Here is a 27,805-nt window from a genome sequence, read left to right on the forward strand (position 1 = left end):
CCAAGACAAAAATGTTTATTTGTGCTAACTCTTCAAACGCGTATACATTCACAATCTTTAAACAAAAATCAGTACACATGTCTAGGGCAGTATGTATCATTAGAAGATAATGTCTTCCTTAGTAATTAACGTTCATAAATCAAGAATTAGTTACAAATTTACGATCTTGTATGCAAAAACCTTACACAGTGGCTAATGTTTTCAGTAAGACTATCCCAGTACCAGGCAAAACAGTGTTTGTAGAAGAGGATTCTGACCATTCGGTTCCAGTATCATATCACAGTCTTTTAATGAGCAGTAAATATTAGTGGGGGAAAAATATCTAGTGCCAAGCTGAATGTTCTCAAGCACTGAAAAGCAAATACAAATGGTGAAGTATCTGTAGAAATTTAAATAAGTTATTTTAGTTACTGAAACATCACTTTTTGTCTGAAAAGAACAAGAATATAATTACAGACCGGAGGAAAGAATTCCATAAAAACCTTTTCTCTGGATTTGCCTTAGAATAGGCTTCTGTACAAAACAAGAACAATTAAGATTTTGGGGTCTCAGTGGTAGAAGTAGTATTGGAATAATAAAGAAATAATCTTAAAATATATATTAATTTACCACATTTAGCTCATATAGCCCTTTATGTATCTTACAAAATGCTACTGTTCTACATACTGCATGTAAAAAGAAGTTTATATATATATGTATATATACACACATATAAAGGCAAAGCCAATCAGCTTGGCATTAAAAAAAACAACACAAAGCATAAGCAGACACACTGAAAGTTATGCAGTAATGAGGAGTGTATGCTCCACGTGTGCGTTAGTGTAACAGTGCTTCCAATCTTGAAACATCCTTTTAATTGTCTAACCAGAGCGCTTCCTCCAAGTCAGCTCTACCAGTAGCTTCCCCAATTGCCACAAACATCTGATGTTACTTAACTTCTGGCCATTATCTGTTATATTTAGCACTGAATCAGAAATAAGGCAAAATAACTTTTCACATCCCTGAATATCTGAGGACATTCACGAGATCTTCCAAAAATTAATGCAAAACGTTATAGGATCACAAGAAATGGTACCCTGAGCTGAAGCATCTTCCTGTTTATACAAGGCTGCCCCAATGCTCGCCTACTTCAGAGTAATCCAGGCTACTTAAGTATGACAATTATTACCAGGCACCCGCTTTGTTTTAGCAAGTTTTGAATGACAACTTAAAGCTTCAGGATGGGTTTGTGCTCGTGATTTCTGGTCTAAAAACACCACTGAGCACAGTGAACAACAGTTCTGATACTGCTCAGAGGTTTGGAGTGGATATTCAGAGCGGATGGGCATTCTTCTTGAGCTCTGTAAATCTCGATGCTAACCCTTGTCTCCCAGCTTCAAGAACGAGTCTACTCTTTATGTACCTAGCATATATTTTACCAAAAAAATTACAGTTTAGTATACAAGAAAAGCAAGGCAGATTTCATTTTCTTGCATCAACCTTCTTAAAAAAAAACAAAACAAACCCAAAAAACCAAACCCCAACCAAGCCAACCCCACCCCTGAACTCCATAAAATCACAAATTTTCCAATAATAAATAAAATTAACCTCCCTGATAAAGCAAAGGTGCCTGAAAAAAACCTAGTTGAGATACCAGGGGAATAAAAGAGAAAGATGCCTTTGAGAAGCTTTCTGGGAGATTGGTCATAAAGGACTTGATCCAGCAGCCATTAAATTTTTGTCCAGTGAAAGAGTAACTTCAGAAGTCATCATTTCTCTGGGGAGGCTGGTTCAGGACTACAGCCCAGCTGACATGTCAGTCACTAGCAGGCACTGAAATGAATGCAGTCATCGTACTGGCACAGAACCCTTTTGACAACACAAGTATAATCTACCAGGGAATTCCCCAAACGTTCCTTGGAGTGTTGTGTGGAGTGCAACACTTTGTAGCTGATAGTTAAGCTAGAAACACAGCATGACAATTTTGAGCAGGGGATACCCAAGAGTATCCTTCCCCACCCACCAAACGATACCAGAAGAACGACCACAGGTACAACACTAAAATGAACCCTAGGCTCCAGGGTTCAGAATCCCCAGGTCAGCATCTCCCACTTGTTTGGGGGAATGGGATTCTAGAAGAGCCTAACTCCTGGGAACAGCAAGGGAGAAACAGAGAAATACAAAAATGCAAGGATTAAAAAACAGAAGGGGAGGTAATGATCCCCCTTCTAGTATATTCCCTTTAAAACAGTGTAATTAAAAACTTTAAATTCACTTAGAAATTGGTTTCAAAATAGTCTGACAGTTTTAAAGACTTTCAAAAATCAAAATATTCTTCACCAGAGTTCATTAAAATATCCCTGTAGCCCCCTGAATAACTGCTACCACTTGTTTTGCATTAATATTGCTTAAATTAATATAATCATAAACATGCAAAATGTTAAAATTTCAATGCGTATACAGAATAAAACCAAGTTCTAATAGAAAGACTCCTAATATTTCAAGGTTACAGGCTCAATTCAGTCTCCATCAAAACCAGTGGGATTCTTCCCATGGTGTCCAGTGGATTTTGGACTAGGCCTTAATAAGAGACAACAAAACATTGTGTTTTACGGTGTAGGAACCCACACAAAGTACACTTGTGTATATACACTAGATATGTAGTGCAATTTTTGCATTGCGCATCTTAAAACAGTTGTATTTTAGCCAGTAAAATGACAATCACCAAGCCAACACTGCATGCTATGTCAAACTAGGCTGTAAAACAAAAAACAATACCCATTCACAGACATTCATGTTGTTCCTGTTGCCTAGTGAGCAGCTTTGAATGAAGCTTAATGACACATCCACTTGAACCCAGACATAAATTTGAAAGGCAGAGAGCTGCATTAATACGATGGCCTGATTGATTTTATATGTGCTCTGGATGACTTTGAAGGCAGGATATCATCTCTCTGACCGGCTTCCCTTCATAGCAGATCTGATACACAGCAGTGAATAGTGGAAACCTGAGGAAACAGGGTGGGGAAAGCAAATGCAGCGTAAGTTTATTCTGTAACATTTTCTTAAATGAAAGAAAGAAAATGGAGTGAGGAGAGGGAGGGGCAAGAGAGACTGAAAAAATCCATTTCTTTTAGTATTTGTCAAGTGCTAAGGCTGGGCTGAAAAGCACTGGATAAATACAGAACCTACATGCATCTCTAAAATGAGTCACTCTCAGAAGCCTAGCTAGCTATAATGGAGCCTGCAACATTCATTATGTATGGCACAACCATTAAGTGATCTAAAAAATTAAAAAATAAAAAACACTTGCATCTTTCCTTGACATTCTTATAGCAGTACTCATCTATGGTTAAAAAGGATGACTGGCACATCAGTTATGCATTATCTCTGAGCAATAATTTGATAATACAATTGCAGAACACAACACAAAGAGACCCAAGAAGAAATTGAAGGTCAAGTTTTTAAAAAGAGTCCAAAATTAAATGTAGATTTTGAAACACTAAATTCTATCTCTTCTTTTTTTTCTTTTTTAAACTGGCCACATTTCCAACAACCCTCAAATTATTCAGGCTTCTCTGATAATTTGAAGGCTTGTTAGAGCCGAGATGCTTTACAGAAATTTACATTTGCTTTCTGTCCATCCTGGACAGTGACAGCCAGACAACTCCCATTTTCATACAGAGCCTGGTGAATTTTAGGGATTAATTATCTTTTCACCAGAATAAACATGCCATTTCAGTGTGGCCTTTTGTATTGATCAATTTTGACCAAACACACTACGTTATTTTGGCTGAAATAAAACATAAGGAGCACTGGAGATGGTGAAATAGTTAATTTCTGAGTGATTCAGGATACATCTGGACTAGGACTTTCTCCTCAGGAGAGTGGTCCCATCAGTCACTCTAAAGCTTTCCCTGTAATGCAGAAATGCAGCACTGAGCAGAGCCCCCAGCCAGTACTGAGCACCATATCGGCTTGCCCATACACTCTGCCAGCATGTGTTATACTGAGGTAACTCTGGTATCACCACACAGCTCTGAACTAGACTCCCCAAAGTGAACCAGAGGTCACGAGAGAAGCCGTGAGCCATTCAGGAGTACCATTACAGCATGGTGACTACTGCGCTCGCAGGGGCAGATGCAAGATTTGTACTTGCCTGAATGCAATACTTTGCGTTACTGGGGGGAAAAAAAGTGGGGGAATGGACATGCTTGTGAATTTAGTCCATTGTTTCTGTGGCTTTTATTATTGCATGCTACATTTTGAATTATCTGAAGCATTTTAATGTCCTGCTATGAATGCATGTCCATTTCTTTCGGTTTATTTTTGTGGAGAACAAGACAAAAATAGCAGCAATAGCAAAAACTATTTCAGGTCAATCCAACTGACTTGATTTTTGTTTTTATTTCATCGGTGGAACCAAAATTAGCATATAGTCACATAGCTGCTCTTTCAAATCCAATGCTACACTGTATAGGTTGCAAAACCCTTATTAGGAAATATGCAGAAAAAAATTTAATAAATGCAAATGTGTAACATGCCTCACTTATCACTGATTTTGTATAATATATTGGGCTGCGAGAAGGGGCTAAATTTGCTTTTACTGTAAAAACTTAAACACTGAAATAAACTTTGTTATGCCTATGTGAGATTTTATAGGGGTGGCCACAAAACACATGAGCCTTCTGAAGCAAAACCAAGTTCCACACAGCTTTAGATACAGTACTGGCAGTTACTTCTCAGTGAAGAAGCACCACTACTACAAACCACATCTTGATACATAAGTCTTGCTGTTTATAACAGAGAACATTACTCTGCTGTGCACAGGTCTGCCGCACTTCACACAGCGAAAGCAGAATCAAGGCTGATTGCAGGCTCATGGCCAGCAAACTCGAAATGCATCTTACGTCTGAGCACATTAAGAGGACTAGTTCTACAACTGTTGAAATGAAAAAATCAATTGCACTGTAAATATCAATAGGCATCAACCCCGCTACCAAGGCTCTTCTACTGAACTTTGACTTCTGCATGTTTCTACATAGCCTTGGGACTCTTTTTGTAGGGTGAGAGTACGAAATTTTACTCTTACTAGACTCTTACCTCTTCACTTTGAAACCATGGCTGTTTTACTGTGTTTTGTGTTTTAAAGCAGTAGCAAGAGAGTTTTCGAAAAACACTTTGAAAGTTGCTTTCAAAACTCTTGTTGAATGAGACCTTTTATGCAGAACTGACACATACATGTTGGTATAGCAAACAGAAATTAGCAACTCTCTGTTTTCCTATCTTTCATTAAAAACACACCCAAAGTCTTCTATAATGCACTCTATTTGTTCTAAGATAGAACAGGGAAAAAAAACAACCAACCAACCAACAAAAAAACCCCCAAACACAGCATCCTGTCTCATTTAGGGAATCATAAACAGCAAAGACTGAAGCCAGCATTTTAATTAGTTTTTTTTCTGCAGTTAGCTTCATTACTGTACACTGCAGAGACAGGTGCCTTACTCCCAAAGATAGTATTAAAAAAATAAGCAACTTAATGTAGCTGATCCATTAAAACTAGACTTTAGAAACTGCTTTGGAAAAAAAAGTAACAAGGCTTGGTCTTCTGACTGGCAATCATTTATTTTCTGATTTTGCCTCCTCTACAAACAGGAACGGATAGAAATAATGCATCCCTTAATCTCATAAGGAGACAATTGTGTGTGTGGCTTTAGGAATCATACATGTTCTGACTCGAATACAAATGAACAAGCCAGGACAACCCGCTTAATTTCATACCACAAAAAAACCCTGACCTACACAAGCAGATGGCAGGTTTTATCCTACAGCAAACTGGAAGTCACATTAGGAAAGAACACTGCAGTATCTAAGCTAGAATCCATGTGGATAGAAGCAGACGCTCTATTCAGCTGATCAGCTATACAGATCCTTAATAACAAAGATCCTCTCCTTGGAGATAAGCAATGAATTTACTACTATGAAATGAGCTGTAGAGCCTCTTCACAAGTCTCTTTAGGAAGATCAGCTTCATTTTCATGTATTTTATTCTTTTCACATGTTAAAACACACTCTGCTATGCTTTTCTATGATAGCAGGAGGCAATAATACATTCTGTAAACACAAGAGCATTCACAAATTTAATGTCACACTATTAGCTCTATCTACAGCAATATTATTTTGAGGTTTTACTCACTCCTCTCTGTGATTTTTAACTGGGGATTAAGCTACTCTTATTACAGTGATTTTCTTTTTGGCTATTACCTTCATGAAGATATCAAGACCAAAAATGAAAAAACAGTTATGGAGATAAAAAAGGGGAATGTGGAACTTGTTTTATCTGTTCTTACTTACTTTTCCAGCATTCCTTTCTGCTTGAGGATGCGATATACTTCTGCAGAAGTCTGTGGTCCTTGCAGTTTCTGACCATTCAGCATTTCTTGCTCCAACTCTTCAATAGACTAAACAACAGGGGGGAGAGGAAGAAAAGGAGAGCTATGATAAAGTTTTCGTAAGCCTGACAATATCATCTGGATAGGAAAAAAAAAGATGTTAATGAGGGTTTTTCCTTTCTCAAAAGTGTACTTGAGTAAGCATATATCATATTCTCTTATATTGTTTGCAAATATTCTCTTTCTTAAATCTGCATCTCCCAACATCTTATCCCTCCAGCTTTTTTTTTTTTTTTTTAATCACCCCTCCTTTTTAACACCTTTACACTCATTCTAGCCTTGTAACACACTCAAAAATGAGAGGAAAGAGAAGGGTACTCACTCAGTACAGCTAGCATGTCTCAGATAACTGTACTATTACTCCAACAAACCAGGAGTGCTAGTACTTCCAACAATGGATTTCACCCAGTGAATAAGGTACCTTTCCAGTTTTAACAAACGCTTCTGCTACACGTCGATTCCGGCCACCGTAACATGTTGTGATGAGATCAGCAACTCCACAGCTCTCCAGGAAAGTGGCAGTAGACACCTGTCCTTTGCAAAAAATTCTGGCAAAGGCAATCATCTCCATTAGGCCAAGGCGAATAACAGCAGCTTTGGTATTGTCACCACAGCAAAGGCCATCACAGAACCCAGCTCCTACTGCCACTATATTCTAATGAGAAGAGAAAAAAAACAAATGGGAAATGAGTCAATTATTGCTTACAGAATCCCAGAAGACACCAAAAGACAGAGTGCAGATGTCCTTAAGAACTGCAAATACTTTATGAATGTAAGGCTAGGTTGTTGTTTTGGTTTTTGTTTTTTTTGGAGGGAGTTTTTTGTTTTGGGGTTTATGGGATAATCTTTAAAAAAAAAAAAAAAAAAAAGACAAGTCTTACGTTACTAAGTATTTCCAAGGATAAAAGCATGGTTAAAGCTCTGGAACAAGTTGCCCCGGAGGCTGTGGAGCTATTGACTATCTTCAAGAACAAACAGGTTACACTACACTCAAACAAGGTTTTATCTAGATTGAGCTGTTTCTGCCCTGAGGTAGGGGTAAAGCTAGACTGACATCCCACAGCCCTTTTATCCATATTTTCTTTACGATTAAAGTAATACTGAATCTAAGAAATATTTATTGACTTCCATGCTGACATGCTAAGGGACCAAACTCAGCCAAGCTAATCCTATTCAGCCCTTTTAAGTATGCAGAGTTCCTGTAACAGTAATAGTTAATCAAGGGTTCCCAGAAGGTTCATGACACAGGAAGACCTTTCCTAAGCAAAAAAAGTTGATTTTTTTTTTTTTTCCCCCTTAGACCTGGTCACAGCCTTCTACAAAGAATGTATTGTTTCTTTGCGAACAATCAGCTGTAGAGTCCCTTCTTTGGTTTACAAACATAGAGATTAGTTGAGACACATTTGAGTGAAGTGACTATAAAAGCTATATTCTGGCCTGGGAGTCAGAGACTAGCCATGGTTAGTTTTCCCCTACCAAAAAAAAAAAAAACAACAACCCCCTACCAAAACAATCCAAAAGAGATGGCATTCTGACGTATTGATAAAGCAAACAAGAAAGCAATAGATGTAGTAATACCTTTCTGCATGCAACAATAGCAGCAGTGACCTCAACAGAAACCACAGGACAATCAACATTATGGCACCTAATGTAGCACCCGATGCAGGGAAAAAAACCCAACCAACCAAACGAACTTTAACTGTTGCTAAAGAAACAGCAACAGTGAGAAATTGCTAATGAAAACAAGCTGATTAACAGGTGGTTTTGTTTTGGTTTTTTTTGAACTGTAAGAACCAAAAACTGCAGGCAGCTGCAGTGCTGTGTGGCTAGTCATGTCTAGGCGACTCTCAATCAAATGAGGTCAGAAAATGAGCCATTGCTTTTTGATCAGCTAGCTGAGGTCTAAAGGTGACCTTAAAAATTGCAGACATATCTCAGCATCAGACCTGAAGCAGCAAAAGACGATCACATTTTTAAAGCTGGTGCTTTAGATCATCTTGGCTTAAATCTTGGCTGTGATGATTCAGTCAAGGTATGTTTTCATTGGACACCTCTCCCAGACCAACCTCACAAGTGTGGTTCATTTGGTGGCAAAGCAAGAGGAAGTCAAACAGGTATTTAAGAAGTTTTCAGACAGGATAACCCACTTAAATGGAATCTGCACATAAGTGAAGTCTGCAAGTGTTTAGCACTCAACTAAAAACAAAAACATTTTCGAACAACCGCTGGGCTTTTTCCATGTACTTCTTGAACACTCCAATACTAAAGCTTCCCCTTCCCTCCAACTTTGCCTGCTTTGACTTTCCTTTCCACTTTGAAGAAGCCTACCTGATCATAATTTACAGTATGATGCGCCCTATGGTATTTTGTTGTCTACTTCCACCTTTGCAATATTTGTCTTTGGAGCAACAGAAATATTGTTCTAAGCAAGTCATACCAAGACTAGTTATGTCTGAGGAAATGGGGTAGGGAAGAAGAGAAGTTGTGAGTCTGACTCTGAAACACTAAGCTCCTTGTTTGTACAATGTCTCCATTATATGTTCTTACACATAGTTTGCAAATAATGAGGAAATAAGACAACTGATTATGCTCTAGAACACACACCCACATCTAGGAGACTGTTACACCCTGGACTACATAACCCTCAGGCCACAACTATGAATTTACAAGCTCTACCATCTGGTTTCATTTAAATCCTTGACGAATCTATGACAACTGTCTTGTGTCTAATATTCTGTAAAGAACTGAATTATACCACATTGAAAGTTACACCTTACTGAAAGACAAGCTACTCCTGTTAAAAACAAAACAACAAAAAAATCTCACAAAACTTGAGACTGAGTCATCTTTCTGTCCAAAACAAGACCAAAACAGGCAGCTTGGTACTTGAAATCTCTGGGTGCAGGCACTAAGTCGAGTTCATTTCAGGAAGATGCATAAGCAAAACACAAATTACCACACAGGGCCTAATGGCACTAGCACTATAGCAATCCTCTGAGAAGCAGACTGGGGTGGGGGGAGAATCGTGTATCAATCTGGCCAAAACATCTTTCTGTACCTGGTACGGTTGATCCTGAACACTGCCACTGCCAAAGCCTACACCTGAAGTTACAAGAGTTCCTGCAAATGCAATGGGTATATATTGTGCAAAAGGAGAGAGCCCGTATTTTGTGAGCTCCAAGACTGACTGTACTTGCACACACAACATGGGGGTCTGACAGCTCAATAAGCAGGACGACTTTAGCCTACAGACAAACCTGTTGTTCCAAAGGCTTGAAAATACTGTCACAACAACCCCAAAATGGCTGCAACACAGTGTTTCTCTTGGCCTGAGGGATTCAGAGCTCTCAAAACCACTTCACACTTGAACAAACACATTTCCCCCCATGTCGGCATTAACAGCTTTTTACATTAAAACATGCATCCTGTAAGCAAGATGAACAGGGTGTTTTTATATTGCATATGGTTTTAAGCTACTAAAATACTTTGCACTAACAGGCGAGTCTTTAGCTGGTCTGGTATCCAGAAGCTGGTGTTAGTCCTAGTTATTCCAGAACATGAGCAAGGACTGGACTCAGTTATTTTATCACCGGGATAGTGAAGCTATACTCCAGAAAAGAAATGTTGATGCCAGGCAGTGCTGACAGTATGTGTCAGAGCAAAGGAGAAAAAGTGTCTTTTACTTAGACATGACCTGCTGCAAACATGCCAGAGGTCACAAATGCAAGGTCAATAGATGACCAAGGAACCAAGGTTAACAAGTCCGCAGACTTTGCTGATAGATTGTTCTCTTACACAGTCAGTGCTCAGAAATAGCCAGTTTACAGTCCTATTCTGTTTACAGTAAGTTTGTGGAGTGCTCATGAAGACAGCTTCAGAGGCCATTTCTGAGGCAACCATTACCTCTCCATAATTAAACAGATCATTAGAGAACTAAGCAGAAACGTTAATTCACCTGGGACATCCAGCCTTCCTTGTGGTAGTGTCACAAGCTCAGCACAGCCTGCTTTCCCTCTTACTTAGACATGAACTTGGAGAAGCTCCTTGCTTCACACCATGGCTGAGAGAGGTCAAATGAAGACTCAACAAATCAAAGACAGTATCAGCAGGACTGTCAGAGAGGTTAAACATAAACTGCTTGCTTGCTCCTGGCAAACTTGAATGTAAATAATGGATTTCATTTCCACTTAATCTCAGGAAAGAGTAATCACAATCAACTTCTACAGTAGCTAGACTCACTATACAACACGCTTTGCAGGACCGCCTTTGTAAGTAATAATGCTGGGTTACATAACCTGGTAAGCAACAAATCATTGTTATACTTCTTACTTCTTCGCTTAAGGCTAAGCTGGACCCGTAAGATTTAGAGATGGGCCTGAAGCAACCTGAAAGGCAACCACAGCTGCTGCTCCTTCTCCTTCCTACAGTAACTGTCACCTCTATGTCGGTCCTTGGCTGCTGCCACTTGAGGGAGTTTAACTCTCCAGACCCCTGAACAAATACATCAGGCAGCTAGAGCATGGCCATTTCACCATATCCAGAGATTAGATTCTCCCTTCTCCTTCCCTCACACTCACCCCTGTCACCACTGCACTGGGTAAGTGATTCCAGTACAGTTTACGCCCAAGAATGCAGCTACCAATGTTTATATTGCCTCTCAGGTATGCTGCTATGTTCATACACCAGCTCAGTCTTGCCTCACGTCCGTGCTGTTTGATTGTAAGACCACACGCCGGCGCAGGCACTAAGGACTCTTAAGGACACCTCAGAGGTGATAACCTTGGGTCTGTGCTACTTTACAGTACCACATCCATCAGCACCCAGGAGCACATCCGTACGTATGCAGAGCTGCACATATTACTCTTACAGTGGTGTCATAACCTTTAAGCACTTCCTAGGAAGGCCCCTTCATTGTCTGGCAAATGGCAGCTGGAACTTGTAGGTGGCCTTGGGTCAGGCTGCCTGTAAAGCCAACTGGACACCTTGAAACCGAACTATCCAAATTTGAATTTTGTTAATTTCTGACCTCAGCCCTTAGAAAAGGTCAACAAATACATGTGAAATGTGCTTCAGTCCTCAAAAGAAAAATATCCTGATAGAGAAGAACATGCCGAGCACTTTTCGTTCCTACACCCAACAACTTACTGTAGACAGCTGTTATTCCTCACTATCATCAGATTTTGTAAAGTGACTGCCATTGCCTATTCAGCTAGTCTCCAAGCTGATGCAAGACTGCAGTTTCACTGCACTGATTTCTGTACTTCAGCCCATCTCCATCAGCCCATTGTCACAAAAAATAAATATAGTAAATGAAGTGGATATTCAATATATATATGCATATATATGTATATAAATAGCAATCAAGCACATGTTCTTTCATGATCACCCAGCTGCAATACCTATTATTACAGTCTGAATTCAAATATGCTTCAAACACCAAATTTCAAACCTAAAATTATCATTATTGTAAGGGAAAGCTGTGCTCTGTTACCCTTCTGTATTTTTTCCCAACCTTTCAGCAACCATCCACATTGAAAATCTTCCCTCCTTAGAAAGGCTTGCAGAAATAAAGAGGGAGGCAAGTATAGACTTTTAACAAGATCTAGTCTATTATGCCAGAAATACCAGAAAAGTCTCCTTTTCCCAAGCTGGTATATATAGAAAAATGCAGAAGCTCGGAGAATATACTATTTCTCATAGTGTAGTATTTCTCATCCTTTACATACCAATACAGGAGTTGCTTTTACTATTTCCACATCCAAAAAGACAATCGGGACTGGCATGTGTGCCTGCTTACTTCTGTCCTCTGAGCTATAGCTTGCAGTGACGTTGCTGACATTTCGAATTGGCACTGCTATAGAAATAGAGTAGAACCTCTCTTTTTATACCGGCCTCTTCACACAACACTGTCATCTTCTGAAACAGGAATTTCCTCCTTCCAGCAAGTTAAATAATGCTATTTTTTACTATTTTTTCATGAAGTAACTCTCCAAGTTTAATAAAGTAACTGTCAGCTGACAGAACCTACACTTTAGATTTTTCCTTAAAAACAATCACATGAAAAGATGCTTATTTTTCACATTTTTTATTACAAAGATTATCAGATTAATCATAAAAAAGCAAAGTGCTTGTTGTTACCCTTAGCAAACAATTCTCCTAATAATAAGAATGTACAATTTCTAAGAAAAAAGCTCAAGTTTACATCTCACTATTCACATCTGAGCTTTGCATTTTGCTTTGCACGGGCAATAAAAACACACTCATCTGTTTAATTTTAGCTTCTTCATTTTCTTTCAGAGGCATACGTGTTCCCAATGCATTCATAAAATTTTGCAATGTTTGATTTAAAAACAGCTCAGGAAATTATTTGCATGCTGTCAGCACAAGATTTAGGATTGAAGAAGAAAGGGTTTTAAATGAAAAAGTACTTTTAAAAATATGATTTTAATAAAATTTTCTTTGAGATTAAGGAAGAGTTGTATGTTTTAAAAATATCACCTATACTAGCATGACTGATCTATGCCACTTAATACCAGTGCATGCCTTTTAATCAGGCAAGAAATCCATAGTATTTTTAAACAAGTTAATCTAGCCTTAATTCGCTTTTTGTTTAGAGCTCATACCATGCATTTCTTTGGAAGTCTCAGCTCAGTTAATAAAATATACTGCAATCAAAACCAAATGACCAGACCACACAGAATATATACAGCTTTTTAGAAATGCAACTAGAGTTCAGTCTGCAGGATGCATGATGAATAATGAAGCAGGAGGGAGGAACAAAACAAGGCTACAAAGAAAATACACAAGTTTCACCTCAGTATCTTTCCAGGTCAAGAACAACAATTTACTTAACTTCTTCTGCACTTCCGAAGAGATACTGGTATCTTGCCCAACTTGGACCTTTACAGTGGAGTTTCAGCATCTGCTGACTAGCTGCTCAGTTTGATGGACACACTCATCTTTAGTGCCCTTTCACAAGATTTGTCTGGAATAAAAATTACCTGGGACAGAACTCCTCTATCAAGCAAGGATTTAAGCTAGCCAGAAAACATCAGGCTAAGCAGATTTCAAAGAAAAATAAATCTGTCAAACTTTTTGACTAATTTCATGGGTCTATACACGGGGATTTCTTTCCTGCTAACCTTCCACAACAGCACAGCATTTTAAAGCAATGGCTGTGGAGCCGAATTACGAGCTCCACAATCTTGTGAAATTGCTATAAATACAGTAACTCCAAAGCATGTTACACTAAAGTGTATCCCAATAGCCCAGTGCACAAACCCATGACCACCTCCTCCCTCAGGACTTCCAGGATGCCAGCTCTCAAACTAAACTTATCAAGAAAACCAGTATGCCAAAAATTCTATTATAGCTATGAATCTACTTGCCACTGAGCAGCAATCAGAACTCCTTAGCTTAAAGACATCATTCATTGGCTTGGAATCTTTGCAGGTGAATGGTGTAGTTTACACATAATTTCAACAGAGAAAACAAAGCACTACAAAATAATTATCCAAAACGTAAAAAAATAAAAAAGTAAGCCAAATTATCTAGTAAACCACTACACCCATCAGAAATGCTTCCATGATAGATATCGGATAATGTGAACTACAGTACTATTGGCCAGGGTGCCAAGCGACTAATGCCTTCCTTTCACAAAGGGCCTGTAAATTAACCTGAAAAAAATAGCAATAAAAATATGTTTAAGCCAGCCTTTGCTCCCTGTCAACATCAATTTTGTTACCAAAAAAATTCCAGATGAGTAACTGTCTGAAATAACTTTTTTCCTATTCAGGTCATTTCTGTATGTGGTTATCCACACGAACCTTATGCAGTGTATGTCCACAAAACATAAAACATAGGAGTGCTCACATTGTATAAGTCAATGAAGAGGGGAAAAGCTTTGTCAACAGACACAAAGGATTAATGCCAACTTCTTTCTCCCTTTCTTTTTGTGAACACTGTTGCAAAAAGAAAGAGGGAACTAAAATAGATTTAGAAATATGTTGATCAGTTAGATGAAATCAACACTTGTTTCGTGACTGTGCGTAAGCTAAGTGAAAGATGTAGAAAGAGAACTTGGGAGATGGTGAGACAAGGGTCTAAAAGCCAACTCTCAGAACATGCTGCTCCCTAATTTGCCATCTGGTTCTTCTGAAAGTGTTATGTAGCAGTTTTATATATTATATAAAGCATAATAAACTTAATTCTTTAAATGAAAATACCCTCTTTTTTCTACAAGGATCACCGTTCCTTTGGTGTACCAACTGCAGCCTGTTAATCTTACCTTCAGAGCACCACAAAGCTCAACCGTATCTGCATCGTCTACTACAGTTATTCGGAAGTTTGGAGTCTGCAGGAGTTCTTTGAAGAGAAGGCCATTTTCTAAGATTTTGCTGCCTGTTGAGACAGAGAAAGGAAGGCTAAAAAATGAATAATTTATTTGGCTGTTATTTAGCCTTTCCTGTGCAAGCCAAAATACTTAAAAGCAGAGATAAGGTTGTTCTATCTTCAACCTAAACAGACTCCTGTTTTAAGTGACTTAAGGATATGTCTACATTGCACTTACAAGCTCTGCACTGAGTTACTCTGGACTTCTTCATAATTCATTGTCTGCTCAGCAACAGATTCTAAATAAAAATTCCATTAATTCTCTATACTCCCTCTTTTTTGATCATTCTCCTTAAAAATAACAGTTAATAATAAACCAAAAGTGAATTAAAAACATAGCAGGTGCAATTCTACTGATTATTTTTAAGGCTTGCATTTCAGAAACATACCTACTGATGATAAAGGCATGTCAAGGATGTTTTATTAATTGAGCCTGCTGCCACTGACAAATGTTTCTAAGCACTAAGAGGTAATTCAACCATTCCAAAATAAATTCAATGCAAAAGCTGTTAATGAGAGGTTACAAAGCTAAAAATGCACAAAACTGTAAAAATGAACACTGAAAAGATAACATGAACTCTGTGCTATTACGTATGACTGTATGCGTATACACACACACATGCCTATCTAGACACTGTTAAATCCAAGACTAGGCACATCTTTGTGCTACAAAGGTGCGCAGACATCAACACAGAACTAAAACCATGTCTAGCTTTTGGGGGGACTAATTATTTTGAGAAATTAAAATAAGATATTGATACCTTAAAAAAAAAAAACAAAACAAAACAACCCAAACATGCATAAAGGTACCATCTATGACCATAACACCCGAGCTGGAGTACAGAATATATAATCACTTATCCATATAAAGCCATGCAGACCCAAGAAAAATCTTAAGCAGAGTAATAAAACAAAGCAGTTTGTTATGCAGAGGGTGATAAAAAGCATGCTTAGTATTTCACCTGCTAAGGTCACAATCCTAGTGAGACTAGCTAAAATTGCACACCTCCCTCTCCCTCTATTCCTGGTATTGTCCTAGTACTTTTGGAAGTGTAAACATTCCAGGAAATTCAAAATTAAAATAAGAACCCAATGGTTTCTGATAACAGCCAGCTAATGTTGAAAGTGATAAAATTTGAGCTATTTGTTGTGCAACTGTGAGGACAGGAGCATGTTTTAAAAATTCTTATTACTCGGAACAGTACCTATTGTGGTTTCACAGAATTTCTCTGCTGCCACCTCATTGGCGATGTTAGCTCCCATCAGCACACTGATGTCTATTCCCATCTTCTCTCGAATAATGTCAGAGATCAGTTTGAGTCCCTCCGGGCCTTCATCTATTCCCTGCAGCCAACATTAAATGGAATTACTAAAAAGTCATTCATGAGACACAGTAGAGAAGAAAGCACATCACAGTTAGTCTTGTCCATGGGTGAGAACTGCAACAAGGCCTATTCAGATAGAGACTAAAGATGACACACTTGCTACCAGTGAAACTTCTGCTATTGTCGTGACTCTCCAAGCTGTCTTCTTTTCATAGGAGGTAGCACCTTAAGAATTAGGACTAAACTCTAGATGATGGTAACAGTTTTTATTCCATGTTCAATCAAAGACTTGATTCTAAGAAGTGCTGAATATTCAGCTTTGTTAGTTCAGAATCTCAGCTGCTTATTATCAGTGTATCCTGACTAAAACCAGCGAAGCATCACCAATCCATCAGTTGTGAATCAGGCCTCCACTTGCATTTGAAATTGCACCAAAACTCACAAAATGGCATCCCAATAACTTGTTTTGTGAAGAGGTATCTGAACTGAAATATCAGAGACAGATTCCCTCGTGTATAATACCAACAACTGGTAGAAACCCAGTTTAATCATTTTGAATACTACTACAAATGGAACAGCCACTCACAGATATGTAGAAAGCAGAACAACTGAGAATAATTTAACTTCTAATGATATTTTTAATCTGTATTTATAACGCACTCTTTACAAAGTGTGAAAGTAGGGGCAGAAATACAACCTTAGAAAAGATCACCCCAGAGATGAATGCTGCAATGGAGAAGAGAATCTGGTACCCTGAATTGCCTGAACCAAGAACTCCAAATGAGACCACTGTCTTCTCACAAAACCCTTTTCTCCTAGCCTGCTCCTTTTGGGTTTTTAGAACAGGGGCATGGCAGAGAAGGTACTGCAATGGTCCTTCTTTCCCACAGTATACCACTTTTTATACAGTAGTATTTTTTAATGTTGGGGTGAATTATGACTTAAAGGCAAAAAGGCAGTGTGATCCTTTACTACATCCAGATACACATATACGCACACACACACGCTTGTATGTTGCCAGTAGTGACATTTCAGGCAGGCAGTAATTTGCATTTCCACAGATCAGAGGTGCTATTCCTCAAATAACATGGTGCAATCAAAAGACATGCATAAATGCCTGTATAAAACCAGCCAATTAAACTACAGACAACAGTGCTTGCATTTCTGCATTATTTTTCAATTTGCATCACTTAATGCACAGCTCTGCTCTCATTTTTAATAAGTCATGCAGAAAGAATCTGAAAGCAAACACACACATATACATGTTGTATTTTTCCCCTCACAGCGTCAAAAATGTCCCCACAAAATAACTGTAAGGCCCCTCCTCCTAAGCAGGCAATTAATAAACAGAAAAGCATGCACACATTGGGAACAACTCCAAAAATATGAATACGTACACAACAATTATTCATCCAAGTGAAAGGAGATCAGAGAGGCTTAGGTGCCAAATTCAACCCGACTATGAAACAGGTGCAACTTCTGACAAAGTCAAGGAGAGCTGCACCTGTTTCTTGTAGAGTTAAATCCAATACTGAATGACAAGATGACAGGAGAAAAAACAAACACCCCTTTCCTCCCCCAAAAACCAAGGCTCCAACATGGGAATTTCCACTGGGCAGAAATGATCCCCAGGCAATGCAAGTCCAATTCTGCGGTCTTACTGCTTGCGTCCTAGCATGCCTGCCAAAGCAATCCCTGGGACCTGTATATAGGTAGATGAAAATGAGATTGATGTTGAGGCTGCCTGAAGAGTATTTTGAGTGACCTCCACCTATCCTGCTTCCTGTACTCACTGCTGTACCGCATCATAAGTTGTATACGGTTCCTCCCCCCAGACTCACACAATCATTTTTTAGGTTTTCATAGACACCAGCGATCAGAACTTATGTAAAGCAACACAGCTGCAAATGCTTCAATGGGAACACAGATTAACCAGCAGAGAAATGTCTTTATTTCTCAAAGACTCAGTTTTGTTATCAGACGTTAGGCTCTGCTTGAAGATTAGACTGTCAAAAAAAGAAAAAAAGAAAAAAAAAAAGACACACTGCTAACTTGCCAAGCAATTTAGAAAGCATAGAAACAAGACGTCCCACTAATGATATTTTTCAGAGCAGAACTGCACTTTAACTGCCAAAGTTAACACAAGCCACTTTAATAGCATTAGTGTTGAGCATAATGAGACCACTAAAAATATGACTTTGATGAAAACAGCATGCATAAAGAAGCTGCAAAAGTAGAGGAAAGAATGCATTCCTGCCTCTACTACTTAGTCTCATTGTTGTGTTAAATCTCTGCCCCTTCTTCTTAAATGATACTTTTAATGATGCACAGTTATGCCTTTTCATAAAAGCTAACATGTACTTTGCATTCTCCTGCAAGAAAAATTAAAAGGGGCCTTGCAGCATTTCTTTCAAAAGACCGCCCACTGATGCAGTGTCGCAACATGGCAGTGGGAAGCTGCCTAGTAATCAACTCTGCTCTGCATGGCAGGTGTCACTATTTTACTTACACTACGCTTAAGTACAGGCTTTTTGTTTTGTTGGGCTTTTTTTGTTTGTTTGGGGTTTGGATTATTTTTTTTTCAAAATAAATACCCCCTCTTTTTTTTTTTTTTAAACATAGCCATTAATCAACATTCCATTAATCAATACCCAAAGCAGTAATCCCAAGGGAATATAGGCCCTGACTCCGACTTCAGATATGCTGACATAAACCCTCATTTACTCCACCGATTTTGTAAGAGTTATTTCTATCACTAAGGACATGAGAACATAAATCACATTTAGCAAATTAAAGGAGAATAAAGTTTATCTTGAGCTTACAGAGGAAAGAAGCATAAACAGACAACTTCAGAGCAATAAACTTAAGGGCATCTAGGACAATTGTGCGGTTTTGATGCTAAGCATTCAGCCTTATTTTATCCTTCTACAATATGAAAAGTTTTTCTACAAAATGCAGCAAGTGCACTTGGGAAGCATTACTTTTTCATACAACTCAGTAATATATCAGGTCAGCACTGACAAAACAATACAGATTTGGTAGGCTTAGTTAGCCAAACTAAAGAGACAGGCTTTCAGTAAGTAGCAATAAGGGGTTTTTGTTCTTTTTAAGCACAGATCCATAAATGTATCATTTTCCAGAAATGACAGTAAGCAAGGGAATGTGTGCTGAGAAGATGGCCTACTCTCAACTAAGTACAAAGCAACAACAAACCAGAATCTTCCAGACCTTGTGGGAATAGCTTATTCTTTGCAGCTAAACACACAGGGAAAAAGAAAAAAAAAGAAGCCCATCCACATTTAAAAATTCTCCTGCCACCAAAACTACAAACACTCCAGTGAAACACTTCCTGTGCCTCTGGCCCCTCCTATCTCCTATGCTCGAACTGTCTTTTTGGACCATGCTGAACAGACTCTCTTGTTGCAACATAATATTTGACATGAACAAGAGCACTATCCTCTCAGTCACGTGAAATTCTCTCAGCAGTTCTTAAAATGATCAACTCAGTGTGTGGGATGTGCGTTAACAATCAAAGCATTATGCTTCTGCTCTGTTCTTCATCTAATGATGCCTTTGGAAACAACAAATGAAAGATTGGAAAGCTTGGTGGTGCAAAACATATTCACTCCCTCTTTCTTTTTAAAAGTCTTGTGAACAGCCTCATTCTCCTCTTCCTGCAAGCACTAGCCTAGAATAAAACACTGCATAACAATCCACTAACGACTGAGACAAATTCCAGTCTTACATCTAGGAAGGTGTAATGGAACAATCAAGTGAATAATGCAAAAAGACTTTTCATATCAAAATACCAAGCCATCTTGTTTTAGAAGATTCCATGACACACTGTCAGTTATTAATGCATAGTATTTATTATACCTTTATAAGAGTTATACCGAGCGCTTTCTTGGGTATTCGTCCTGTGATTTCGTCGCAGACTTTATGAATGAACTGATGAGGAATGACAAAAACCAGCAAGTCTGCATCCTGTACAGCTTCATTAAGGTTTGGGACAGCAACCTGTGTAGTTACAGGAGAGAAAAGCCACGTAACTTCTTAAAATTAACGCTACACACAAGTGTTATCTGGTTAAGTAAAAGCACATTTTGGTCTTATACTGAATGCTACAAACTACTGTGCTTCATCATTGAAAATAAGCAGTAACATAAACTTCCTAGAAAAGCAAAAGAATTTAAGCTTTCAAACAAACTATTTTATGTCTTGAAAGGGGCATCTTCACAGCCACCAGCATGGTTAGTGCAATGAAAATTCAAAATGTTCTGTAACATTCAAACAAGTACTTTGAGTAAGAAAATATAAAATAAGAAGCTGCCTTCTTTTTGATAAAATAATCTCAATTTTTGATAAATTATTGCATGCAGAAAAGTTGTTTCTTTACTTAGTTCCTTATACACTCAAATTTCTTCTCCAGGCCTCTTACACCTACTAGTTTGTATTCTCTTTCTCTGTACTCATAGATTTTGTTTACCCTTTAAGAAGGTGATCTACTTTGAAGTCACTTGCCAGACTGCACTTTTCCTAACACTTGATGACCATCTTAAAATAACACTAAGGTTTAAAATGTAGCAATAAGCTCGACCTATTGATAAAGAGAACAAACCTGAACAAGCAGGTAGTGGACAGCAGAAACACCGCACTTGCTGAAGGCTAGGGAAATTGGATTTCAGCATTATTGCTAAAGAGAAAACTGCAATGCATGGCAATTCATGTTTTTCCTGCCCAAAATCTCTACTGAATTGTCAGCTGCTGCAGCCTCTTCCTGTAAGGTTTTTGGGGCAAGAGTCACCACCAGCCCACCCACCATCATGTTACACCAACACAGAACAGATGTGGGGTCCCACTGTTCTGCCCTGGCAATGCTACATCTAACATGCTGATCTGACTGCACATAGTTGAAACGCAACCGAGAACCAGATAAACTGCAAATGGCTTGCAGTTTGCTCGAAAATACTCTAGCTCTCATCCTGTAATATGAGTTTCAGAGTACTTGAAATCCCTTCAGTTCTCACTGACCTTCAATTCCCACTGACCTTCAATTCCCACTGACCTGCTCCCTTCCAAAGTTGAGGCTAAATTTTTTTTTTTTTAATAGGTATGGTCAGAGCTGTTAATCTTGCTCTCATTTTCACATTTGCTTCCCTATACAGAAGCTGAAGTAACGTAAAGACAACAGTGAGACCAAAAAAGAGTTAAAAAAAAAAAAAAAAAAGAGTACAGTGCGTTGGATTTACCTGCCTGCATAATGGCATAATTTTACTTGTTCAGTCTCTGATCTCATCAGTAAAATAGCATACAGTTTGAAATATTATAAACCCTAAAGTTGTTAACAAAACAAATTTCTACCTCCAGTCACAGCATGAGCAATATTCCCTCTGCTCCATAACTACAATTTAGCTTCTGAGTCTTACCACATTATCTGGCAGCTTGTATCCGGGGAGATATTTTACATTTTCATGTTCATTGTTTATGATATCTGTCAGTTTTCTCCCATTAATATTCTCCTCAAAGACCCACATCTTCACTGTGGAAGCAAACTTTTGCAATTTCTTTACATTATTGCCTATTATTTTGGCAACCGCAGAACCCCTGCAGGAAAGAAAACAAAAATATTTTTAAAAAATTATGATTTTGCTCTAGAAGAAAGAGATTGTCTTTAAAATAAACAGAAATTCACAGGTTATTGGACCAGTTACTATGTAGCATTTTTGATCTAGTAAAACAAGTGGAAAAACAGACCAGTCATTCACACCTGCTGCTTTCTCTCAAACAAATATATCTAGAGTAGGTTGGACTGAAGCATTTACTGAAAACGTCCTTACTTATTTTGTCTGCTAATTGGCTATCCAGTGAGAGTTTGGGCTGTATTTCCACAAATCAAATGGATTATATCTTCAAAGCAGTGGTAAAAGTGACATACTCAATTCTAAAAAATGGATCATTATCACCTTTAATAAATGGGAAGCTTTCTTTGCTAAGATGCCTGACCCATCAATTGCTGTACAATATTGATATGCATTTAAAGCCAAGAAGCATTTATATCTTGCGTAAGTACTTGTAAGCTTTATGGTTATGCTGCCAACCTCACAGAATTTAACTATTGCAAGAGCATCCTCTGAATCTGCAGGCAGACAGTTCCATTACTGTTAGCCTCATTTTCTCCCCAAGAACAGCACACAGTGAAACCTGTACGACGGTGACCAATTTTACTACTCAAATCTCTAAGCAACAATGAAATTAATCAGAATTACTGCAGCTACACAAAAGGAGAGGAACAAACGCAACCTTCCCTTCCGTTCCTAGCCTGAATGCTACATGGAAGAAGACGACGCAATTTCATAAAGCCTGTTAACCTAACTTCCTTTCCTGGGACAAGAAGGCAGCTTCATAATTACTGATAACCTACTAAAAATTTAGAAATATGTGAAAAAAATACACAGTACAGATCTGAGGCTTACCTGTGTGCATGTGTGGAAACTGCACACTTTATTAAGAGGTAAGAACACTTTAACTTTACAAATCTAGTTATACTCACACACTCCCCTAAATTTATTATGGACATTGCTTGTAATAAACTCATAGCTGGCAACTAAACCAAATAGATTAATTCTGCTCCAAGAGTTTTTAATATGACACAACTCATTGTGCCATAATAAAGATGGGTGCTATCACAGGCCTAAGGTCACTTTCTAAGTAGAGGCAGAAAAAATTATAGTATCCTAAGTAGACCTTCTTCAGTTAAACTGTAAAACTGTCTGTCTTAAACGACACAAATTTATTTCTCTAATAGCACTTCACACACTACAAAGTCCCCTGGGTTCAGGGAGGTGATACAGAAGCCACAATTGTCAGCCACCTCTTATCAAGCTCATATTCTAGATCTGCATGCACACAGAGTGTTTTCTGCTGCAATGGTAGACAACTCACCAGCTCAAGCCCCAGATTTCAGATCCACACAAGCAGGATGAATTACATTCAACACAACACAGGCATGTGTTCCTCAGAAAGTGCTTTGAGTTCCTTGAACAAAAGCACAATTACTACTGCAGATTTATATACGAAGTCTGGATCCTGGTAAATCACTGTCTTTGGTTTTGAACTTTACTACACATTCTCTGTGCTTAGTGTTGATAGAGAAAGACAGAAATAACTGATTCAGCAGCTGTCCAACTGGGATTCTCAAATAGTTTGCCAGCATAAAGTTTGGCAGCACGTACTACTTGAGTGAGACATTAATTCCATTACTATTTAACACTTAAAATGCCTTACCTGTCTTTTTTTCAGCCTTTGAATGTAGTATTAAAAAAGTAAAGATTTGCCTAGTCTTAGTTACTGAATTCAGTAAGATTCTCCTGACTGGCTTCTCTGTTTCCTTGTTTCCTGTTATGTTGCAACAACTGTTGTAGGACTGAATTAAGCAAGGTCAAACAACTGACACCGAGTCTAAGACTGCTCTGTGCAAGGTGAAATACCAGCTCCCCACACCTGTTAATCCAACAAGCAAGCCTATATTCTCTTCTGTGCCCTAATACACCTCAGTGGGTACTCTGAAATTATTTACTGGAATGTCTGGCTCATCTTGTATACTCCTGACACATTGCAAAGCAAAGGAATGGGAATTCTTGTCAATTTATTCCTAGCAATAACAGTTCTAGTGTGAGCTAGGTTGCAAGACTTGGTGCCTGCAGCAGCTCAATTACACAAGAAAAAACAGTGAAAGATTCCTTCATAAATGTTAACCCTGACATGCTCTGAAGGATAGTTAATGCTATTCAAGTAATAGAAGGTAGTTGCATGCTAAACAGCAGTTCTCTTCCTTGCAATGACTATCAAAAGTACGCCCAAATACAACCACATACACTTATTTAAGACTTCTGAAGAACTGTATCTGATGCTCACTGAGCAAGACCACCCACTTTGTCTCCTGCCCTTCACTGTTACAGTGTATCTCAGTCGGTCTGCTTTCCCCTCATCACCTTAAAAGTAAAGCACAAAACCCAGAAACTCCTAAACTTGCCCTGATACCAGCATCAGTGGAGGTCGCAATACGCAAGTGCAAATAATACTATTAACTCTAGCTCCACCACTTGTCCCTATAAAATCACCTCAGTTAAGCCACAGGTTTTACCTCCCATTTTTCTACAGCAAGTTCCTAGCCATATGAACCCCTCTGTCCTGGTAACTTCCCACCTCTTCCCAAACTCTACAGTTTCTGTTCAAGTTGGGCAATCAGATTAACAACAGGTTGTAGCAAAACAGGGATAAATTCTGGCCGTGCACACCTTGTTAACCTGCCCTGGAAGCGTTATCAGAAAAGCAGGCTATAGTACATGTCCGAGGCAACGTTTGCAGTGTTGTAACTGAATCTGGGCACTGTCCTTGAATCCTGAGGCTCCAAAGACATATTCCCAAGGTGTACTCTCTTCACATTCAAGAAAGCTTATTTTATCCCCTATCTTAAAGATCCTAATACAATCACTTATCCACCAGCTGAGCAACTCTAAACGGGCAAGGCCAGCAAAAGGCACAGCTCCTGCTCTCGGGTGTCGAGTGACCCTTGCCAAGTCAACTTCATTGTTAAGGTGACCTTCCCCTGAGCAAACTGACCAAACAAGTCCGACTGGAAGTAGTTTATCATCCAAGGTGATTGGTTCAAGCCTTCTAAATGGTCACTGTCATGCCAAGATTCTTTAGTGGTTTTTTTTATCCCAGATATAGGTTAAAGGGCTGTGACAAGGCAAAGAGCAGTTACTGGCACTTGTGGGACAGAATCATCTCACACAGAACCCCAAAACCCCACAGCATCCGAACTGCTAAAGATGCCAAACCCCACTCAGTTCAACTACTTACGTGATTAGAATTTAGGCAACAGCTGTCACATGCTCCAGTGTTCCAGGTTTCAAAAATATATAACCCCAAAATATCAATGATAAGATGCATATAAGTGCTTCAGTTTGTTTCTATTTACCTGCTTTCGAGCATTAAATGCTTCCACTTTAGGACCACAGGCCCCAGTTCAAAAAGGCACTTACACGCACACAGGTACACAATTCAAATTAAGTCCTATTTAGTTCAATGGTTGCATATGTTATTGAATCACAGTGCTCTTTGCAGTCAAGATCTGGTGTCTGCCACCCCCATCCCTTGGACTCTGAGGAAGAAGTCACCTACCTCTCCAAGAATTATTGTTTTCAGAAACATTCGGGGAGGGGGGGATGGGAAAGCTGTTGCACTCATTTGCAATTCAAAATTTTTTATTACTTTGGTTTCTGCTTTCCTGCTACAAAAAAAATTGCCACACTGCTATCAAATATGAAATCAGTTATTTGAACACGTTTATCCCCAAAAGAAAGAAAAAAGCCGATGGCCGGTAACAGCATTCTCTCTTTCTCTCAGCATCACAGATATGGGCATTTTGCCACCCAAATATCCACCCCGTTAGGCAGGAGCTTTTCTTGTTATTAAACTGATTCAATGAGGTGAAAACAAAATATATATGAACGTGGTTATTGCTAGCAGGTAATATCCAGAAATCCTTTTGCTTCTGCAAGTGTGTTTCACAGTGAATCAAACATAAATGCAGTCTAACCTCCTGTAAAACTTTTTGCTAGATTTCAAGTATGGACGAATGGCAACAATACTCCTAAAAGACTGATAGGTCTAACCACATAATTTCCTTCTGACATATATTACAATGCACAGTATCTCCCTGTTCATCTTACAAGCTCGTGCAAGGAAAGCAAGAGATGCTGCACTGAAATGTCAGCCATTCCCTCAACAAGCCATCACGAAGAAAAACGCAACGTAGCAGTTGCTGATATTTTTAACTATGCAAAACAGCACCAAAAGCCAATTGCACGGAGGGGGCAGGCGGTGAGCAACAAGTCTAAGATCAGCTTGAGAAAAGGCTGTTAAGTTTTCTTTAATAAACTGCAGTACCTTGCTCTACACGAAACTCCTCTGAATTTAGATTTAGTCTTAAAAAAACAGAATGTTATCAGAAATAACCTATGCTTAGCATTAGTGATTAAAGTGACAAACTGTGAAGTATATTTATATAACGCATCGTACTTAACTTATTCATTGTAAATAGGGATCCAGGGTAGAAACAGTGATCAGGAATGGTAGAGAAACTGAAGAAGCAAGCTAAAGGATTATTAACATGATGCTCCTCTTAGAAAAATGATTAGTAAATCTATTGCTTTCAGTGGACACAACAGTAAGTTTATTTAAGTATAATTATAAGCTAGTGATAGATGCAGCAATAAAACCTTGTCTCAAGCCTTCAGTGTGCCTCAGCATAACCAATTTGAAAAAGAAAAGGTATTTCAAATAACCTAGCGTCTCACAACTCTTCTTTGAACTACCTGGGAACACAGCTAACATAGGAAAACCCCGAGCGATACTTTTGGAGAGAAGCAGACTTGTTACAGAAGCCTTACAGGCAGCCCCTAGTTAGCCATGACCTGCTGGGGAAACAAAAAAAAAAAAAAAAAAAAAAAACCAACAAAAAAACCAGTATCTTTAATGTCTACGTCACCTGAGATCGGACAAACCACACAACAAACACCAGGTTAAAAATACCCTAAAATAACTTCTTCACAGAACAGATGGGTGCCTACAAGCACGCCAAAACAGGGCGCTCGATTCTGCCGCTTCTCCCCCCGTTTACCTCAGGGCAGCACCTCTGCCGCCGAGGGAGACCGAGGGCTGGAGAAGCCCAGCCGCACAACGCCCAAAAGCCCGCCACAGACCATGCCCCGCTGGCAGCTGCCGGCGAGACACCGCCAGCACCGGGGCCGCCGCCGCCGGGGCGCGGCTGCCCTCACAGCCGCCACCCCTGAGGAGAGAGCGCCCAGGGAGCGAAACCCTCCGACTGCGGGCCGGGGGGCACGGCGCGGGAAGCGACGACAAGGCCCGGGCAGGCACGGCCGCAGGGAAGGTCAGGCCGGCTCCGCCGCTGAGGTGTCAGCCCTCTCGGGGGCTGCCGCCGCACTCACCAGTTCCCCGAGCCCACGATGCAGACCTTGAGGGGCCCCGCGGTGAGCGCCATGGCAAGCGCCACCCGCCTCCCGCCAATGGCCGCGGCGACGGGCTCCCTGAGGCGACCGCCTCACGCTCCCCCGCCTCCGCCGTCAGGGGGGCGCTGCCAGCTCCCGCCGCCCTGCCGCTTGCCGGGAAGTGTAGTTCCGCCCCGCCTCGCTCGCTCTCTCACCCTTGCCGGCTCTGCGGGGGGGGCAGTCCCTGCCATATCCTTATTGTCACCGTTTCCTACTCAGCTAATACCATACATTTCAGTCATATATGTCACGACAAAACTCTGTTGCTCTCTCCTAGTGCCGGAGCAGCGCTGAGTAGCTTCGGAGTAAGTCTGTGAAGCGCCCAGATGTGGAGGAACCGACGTATCGAGTAATAAAACAGGTCAGGCCCCGGTGGGGGGGGGCGGGGATCTGAATGAGAGAAATATCAGTGTTTTCAAATACTCCTTTCCCCTCAGCCTTTAGCCAAAATCATGTTGTTCTCCACCCCCCCATGCATCTCCAGGGGAAAAAAAAAAACGCAGATGAGCTGTTGGTTTGCTAAGGTGGTTTTGAGTCATCTGTGATAAACTTTTTTGTCAAAGGTGTATTGCTACTGACA

General features: G+C 39.5%; 1 protein-coding gene across 1 annotated transcript; it reads right to left on the reverse strand.

The window, feature by feature from the left end:
* On the reverse strand, positions 1-27,293 carry GPD1L (glycerol-3-phosphate dehydrogenase 1 like). Its single transcript, XM_082323194.1, has 8 exons — positions 27,166-27,293; positions 21,577-21,754; positions 20,027-20,167; positions 16,031-16,169; positions 14,722-14,834; positions 6,856-7,089; positions 6,337-6,443; positions 1-2,987 (listed from the first exon to the last, which is right to left on the reverse strand). Exons 1-8 carry the CDS (start codon positions 27,216-27,218, stop codon positions 2,891-2,893), a joined length of 1,062 nt encoding a protein of 353 aa, XP_082179320.1. The 5' UTR covers positions 27,219-27,293; the 3' UTR covers positions 1-2,890.
* Between the last annotated feature and the right edge of the window lie 512 nt (positions 27,294-27,805).

This window comes from Platalea leucorodia, assembly GCF_965183815.1.
Source record: "Platalea leucorodia genome assembly, chromosome: 1".
NCBI lineage: Eukaryota > Metazoa > Chordata > Aves > Pelecaniformes > Threskiornithidae > Platalea > Platalea leucorodia.

Bases quoted from the DNA above. Each gene is read 5' to 3' on its own strand.
- GPD1L (XM_082323194.1), bottom strand. From the start codon at position 27,218: ATGGCGCTCACCGCGGGGCCCCTCAAGGTCTGCATCGTGGGCTCGGGG. The intron at 20,168-21,576 runs GTAAGACTCAGA...GTAACTACACAG, and splicing joins ACAAGCTGCCAGATAATGTG to GTTGCTGTCCCAAACCTTAA. The intron at 16,170-20,026 runs GTATAATAAATA...TGTTGGCTGCAG, and splicing joins TCGGTATAACTCTTATAAAG to GGAATAGATGAAGGCCCGGA.